Raw genomic sequence first — 5,194 nt, 5'->3', positions numbered from 1 at the left:
CTCTCTCTCTCTCTCTCTCTCTCTCTCTCTCTCTCTCTCTCTCTCTCTCTCTCTCTCTCTCCGCTTTTTCCTCGCTTCGCGAGCATTCGCACAGAACTCACCGGGCGTGTTGCATAGGTCGATTACAAAACTCTTTGTACGCCGGATAAGCTACATTATAGAAGATACTTTGACGTAAGGAGATTATCGCGTCTCTCAGGACGCTTCACGCATATCATTCGGAGCGATGAATGATTCACTTGCATGGAAAAAAAAGCCAGCGTGGAAATCGTGAATAAGAGGCTCTTTCGCCAATGACTCTTTGACATTATGGCAGAGAAAGAAAGGGGGGATATTGAGTGGTTTAATTATTTTTACACACAATAACTATAATACACTGAACATATTTGTTTAGTTATTTTTATAATCCTCTCGTAATTAATTTATTTTTTCATTATTCCGGATATTTGTTTATATCTGATATACATTTGCCTCTTTTTTTTATCTTGGTGCTCTAAAAATATAAATCCTTTTATTCACTGTTTCTCTTATAATTCTTAAATATATATTATAAATTATAAATTTTCTACTGTATCTAAAAAAGAGAAATAAATCTTAATTAATTAATTAATTTAATTTTAATAAAACAAGAACTTTTCATACAATAATATTATTCGTTGCAGCAACATTTGCAGCAACATTGTAACATTCCAAAAATATTACGTCAACAATATTCCAACAGTATTGTAATAACACTGTTTGCAATAAATGTTGCAAATTTCTATATTATGTGGTTAGAAAGTTAAAATATATTACTAATTTTTAGATGTTACAGTTTTAATCTATGTATTTACGAGTTCGTGTATACATTACAGGAAAAAATTCGCAAAGCATCATGGAGGGGGCAGAAGTTACATTTTTATTCCAGTTTGGTTTGATACGTGACACGGTCACGGTTGACAGCAGCACGCTTACTCTTAAGGCCCTGAAAGATCTCGCCTGTGATTTTATAAACACCAAGTGTCCGGAGCACGGATTGAATCATCTGTTTGAGAGATTAATTTTATTCAAGCACGATTACAATTCCACAAATGTTTTGCAGTTGGTTACAAACACTACAGAAGTAGTTGACGAGACACTAGTAGAAATCGTGTTGACTGGTAAGAAAAACTTGTTTGTTGCAAGTGTTCAAATTTTGATTTCTTATACAAGATATATATAATTATAAAAAAAATTGTTTGATATTTTAGCACAAGTGCCAAGCGAATACATTCCTATTCGACCTCATACCTTAGCAGTACATTCCTACAAGGTACCAACATTTTGCGATTTTTGTGGTGAAATGCTATTTGGGCTTGTTCGACAAGGTCTTAAATGCGAAGGTAAATTTATGATAAATTTTATAATTTTTACTAAATCAAATATGTATATTTTTTTATCCAGTCTTTTTGTCATCTAACAGTAATAAAATGCTTATTAATTTTTTAGGTTGTGGTATGAACTATCACAAAAGATGTGTCATTAAAGTACCGAACAACTGTTCGCAAGATGCAAGTCAAAGACGACGTAGTTCAGCCATGCTGAATGTTCCAAGATCGCCAAGTCAGGGTTCCACTAGCAGCCTGACAAGCAATACCGATGATAATCACAGTTCAAATAGTACACTTAACACAAGCCAAAATAATAGTAGTACATTGGTATGAGCGAAAGTATATAATTTGATTTTAATTTAATGTATACACATTGGAAACAAATAAATATGGCTTGATATATTTTTCTTATTCTTTTTTATTTGCGAAATTCTTTGTGTGTCTGAATAAAATGTATACTGTCTTGTAGGCAATACCAAGTATAATGGCACCAAAACAGTCCTCTTCGCCGATATTAGGAGGACGGCCCGTTTGGGTGGAGCGAGAGCTCGCAACGCGAATAAAAATTCCGCATACATTTGTAGTACACACATATACACGCCCAACCGTATGTGGGTACTGTAAAAAATTGCTAAAGGGTATATTTAAACAAGGCCTTCAGTGTAAAGATTGTAAATACAATACGCACAAAAAATGTATGGATAAAATACCAAAAGACTGTACCGGAGAAAATCCACGAGATAATATAGGTAGAATACTTTGTGTATAGACAATTTGTTTTTTGTTTGTATATAGATGTAATAAATTAAAAATGCTTCCCTAGGCGAATACACAGATAGCGGTGTTGGCAGTGAACTAGAAACCAAATGTGATATTAGAAATGAGGAAGCTGATGCTGACAGTGACACAGAATCATCGCCTCCAACACAAGATACATCGTTCATAAATAATGAAAATAAGATACCCAATTATTATCCAGTAAGTTATTTCTCTTTCCAATGAATGGTTTTGGAATTGCGGAAAATGAAGATGTAATTTTTAGAAAAAGTTTTACAACATTGAAATTATATAATTACAGGATCATGCACGATATAACGATGACATTGCTTATGATGATAGTCAAAAATCACGACGATCGAGGTAAGTTTCTATAAAATTTCTATAACAATTTTATTTTCATTTATTTAAAATTTATATTTGTCATTTTTCTAATATAATGCTTTCTTTTTTTTTATTAAAAAAGCTGTAATTCTACACCAAGTAACAACATTCCATTAATGCGAATAGTACAAAGTGTGAAACATACTAAGAAACGTGGGTCTAAGGTATTAAAAGAAGGTTGGATGGTACATTTCACAAATCGCGATCCAGTCGTGAGTATTCATAGAAATACTGAAAATTATATAAGTATTTTAATATTTTCTGCTATTATTTAAGTTATTAATTATTTAAGTTATTACTGTGAATATAAATGTATAGATTTAAATGAAATTATTTATCATATTTCAATCTTTTCAGAAAAAAAAACATTATTGGCGGCTTGACACAAAAGCTATAACATTATTCCAAAGCGAGAATGGTTCTAAATATTACAAGGAGATACCATTAGCTGAAATTTCAGCAATTGAAACTGCTAAAACACCTTGTTCATGTGCGTTCTTGTTTGTAACGAATTAGAAGTTATTTCTAATATTAGTTATTATCAGTTTTAAATGCATTTTTTTTCCTCTTTTTTAAGATTTTATGTGTCAGATCCAAGTTTTTCTGAGTTAAACTTTTTTACACACTTTGCGTACTTTATATTGTAGATATAATGCATTGCTTTGAGCTAAAAACTGCCAATGCCGATTACTATGTCGGGGAGGATCCATCATACGGAGATAATTGCAGCCAAGTCTCTCCTCCCGAAAGTGGTATCGGAGCTCACATAGCTAGATCGTGGGAAACTACTATTAGACAAGCACTTATGCCTGTAACTGTATCGACTAGTATGTATATTTAGTTTGCTATCGTGACACTGCAAAATAATAACACGAGACATTTGTTACGCCTTTTATTAGTTTATATTTTACATTTTTTAAATTATTTAATACAGTACTTTGTATTAAGATATCGTTTTTGTTTTTTAGAGATAAATAATACAGAAAGCATTATGTATGTTGAAACAAATTATTTAAATGAATATGTTTGTATGTTCTAGATCAAGAAGAACCTGAAATTACTGAACCTGAGGAAAATGTTACTGATATGTCACAACTATATCAGATCTTCCCAGATGAAGTTTTAGGATCCGGACAATTCGGCATAGTTTACGGAGGTGTTCATCGCAAGAGCGGCCGCGCAGTAGCCATAAAAGTCATTGATAAATTACGTTTTCCCACCAAGCAAGAAGCCCAATTGAAAAATGAAGTAGCGATCTTGCAAAATCTGTCGCATAGTGGAGTGGTGAATTTGGAACGTATGTTTGAAACAACAGAGCGAATATTCGTAGTGATGGAAAAGTTGAAGGGCGATATGTTGGAAATGATTTTGAGCTCCGAAAAAGGACGACTCAGCGAACGAATAACCAAATTCCTCGTGACGCAAATTCTAGTTGCATTGAAACATCTTCACAGCAAGAACATCGTGCACTGCGATCTTAAGCCGGAGAACGTATTACTGAGCAGCGACACGGACTTCACCCAGGTGAAATTATGCGACTTTGGATTCGCGCGAATAATTGGCGAGAAAAGCTTTCGAAGAAGTGTCGTCGGCACGCCGGCGTATCTAGCACCGGAAGTTTTGCGAAATAAAGGTTATAATCGATCCTTAGATATGTGGAGCGTTGGCGTAATTATATACGTGTCATTAAGCGGCACTTTCCCCTTTAATGAAGAAGAGGACATTAATGAACAAATTCAGAATGCTGCCTTTATGTATCCGCCAACCCCGTGGAAGGAAATTTCAAGCGATGGTGATTAACACTTCTATTATTTCTCTGCAAATTACTTTTGTGATATAATTAGAATGTAAAAAATCACATTTTTTTTTTCTCAATAATATAAATCTATACATTCTTTTCATATTATTTCTTTGTCTTTTAGCTATTGATTTAATCAATAACCTTCTGCAAGTTAAGCAGAGAAAGAGATATACCGTAGATAGAAGCTTGCAACACGTGTGGTTACAAGTAAGCATTATTTTTATACCTCAATTGATTATCTTTGTTTTATTGATTGCATGATTATTATTAAAAAAATTCTTTTTTCTAAGGATTATCAAACGTGGTGTGACTTGAGAAAATTGGAGCAGAAAGTTGGCTATCGGTACTTGACTCATGAAAGTGATGACGCACGTTGGATGGCGTACAGTAATCACGAGACATGACAGAACTGTTCGCCTGTTTTGAACATCGAGGCATTACCGACTTCCTTGTCACTGCACAAAGGCTGGGCTCGATATGCTCGAGCCACTCTACGACGGTTTATTCGTGCCTGACTCAGTAAAAGTACGTGAAAACTAGTACAACTTTTGTCTTTCGGGCGATATCCCGAATATGTCATTCTCCATTTTAGAATAGAATTGGCATTGACATTCTGAATTTGCATTTCGGGATACTGCTATTCCAAAATATTTACTAATATTATTAAACATTCTGAAAACTTCCATAACATTAACATTCCCACAAAGTGGTCCTAGCACAAAAGGATTTTGATTCGCGGTATATATATATATATATATATATATATGTGTATGGTATGCTGTCCTTCAGACCGCGGTGAATATCGTTTATTGGTTGCTACCATCGATAAGCTAAACGTTAGTCACTCGTTCGTGTCGAAGTTCGACCGCAAACAAGCCGCGGG

General features: G+C 34.0%; 1 protein-coding gene across 3 annotated transcripts in view; it reads left to right on the top strand.

Moving 5' to 3' along the window:
* Nucleotides 1–5,043, top strand: part of LOC108685603 (serine/threonine-protein kinase D3) — a 5,544-nt gene extending 501 nt beyond the window's left edge. Inside the window, exons 1-13 of one of the 3 annotated variants that reach the window (XM_018190472.1) lie at nucleotides 98–174; nucleotides 855–1,139; nucleotides 1,230–1,361; nucleotides 1,468–1,676; nucleotides 1,819–2,098; nucleotides 2,173–2,327; nucleotides 2,428–2,489; nucleotides 2,593–2,722; nucleotides 2,868–3,000; nucleotides 3,158–3,337; nucleotides 3,550–4,302; nucleotides 4,433–4,518; nucleotides 4,602–5,043. In XM_018190472.1, the coding sequence (XP_018045961.1) occupies nucleotides 875–1,139; nucleotides 1,230–1,361; nucleotides 1,468–1,676; nucleotides 1,819–2,098; nucleotides 2,173–2,327; nucleotides 2,428–2,489; nucleotides 2,593–2,722; nucleotides 2,868–3,000; nucleotides 3,158–3,337; nucleotides 3,550–4,302; nucleotides 4,433–4,518; nucleotides 4,602–4,715 (2,499 nt within the window). In that variant the 5' untranslated portion in view covers nucleotides 98–174; nucleotides 855–874 and the 3' untranslated portion in view covers nucleotides 4,716–5,043. Of the gene's footprint in view, nucleotides 1–97; nucleotides 175–707; nucleotides 773–854; nucleotides 1,140–1,229; nucleotides 1,362–1,467; nucleotides 1,677–1,818; nucleotides 2,099–2,172; nucleotides 2,328–2,427; nucleotides 2,490–2,592; nucleotides 2,723–2,867; nucleotides 3,001–3,157; nucleotides 3,338–3,549; nucleotides 4,303–4,432; nucleotides 4,519–4,601 lie in introns of those variants that run through there. The other 2 variants (XM_018190470.1, XM_018190471.1) reach the window with 2 other exon arrangements.
* Nucleotides 5,044–5,194: the final 151 nt, after the last annotated feature.

The sequence above is a fragment of the Atta colombica genome, unplaced genomic scaffold (genome assembly GCF_001594045.1).
Source record: "Atta colombica isolate Treedump-2 unplaced genomic scaffold, Acol1.0 scaffold155, whole genome shotgun sequence".
Lineage (NCBI taxonomy): Eukaryota > Metazoa > Arthropoda > Insecta > Hymenoptera > Formicidae > Atta > Atta colombica.
The sequence above is the reverse complement of the archived record's forward strand: the minus strand, read 5'-3'. Positions and strand labels throughout refer to the sequence as shown.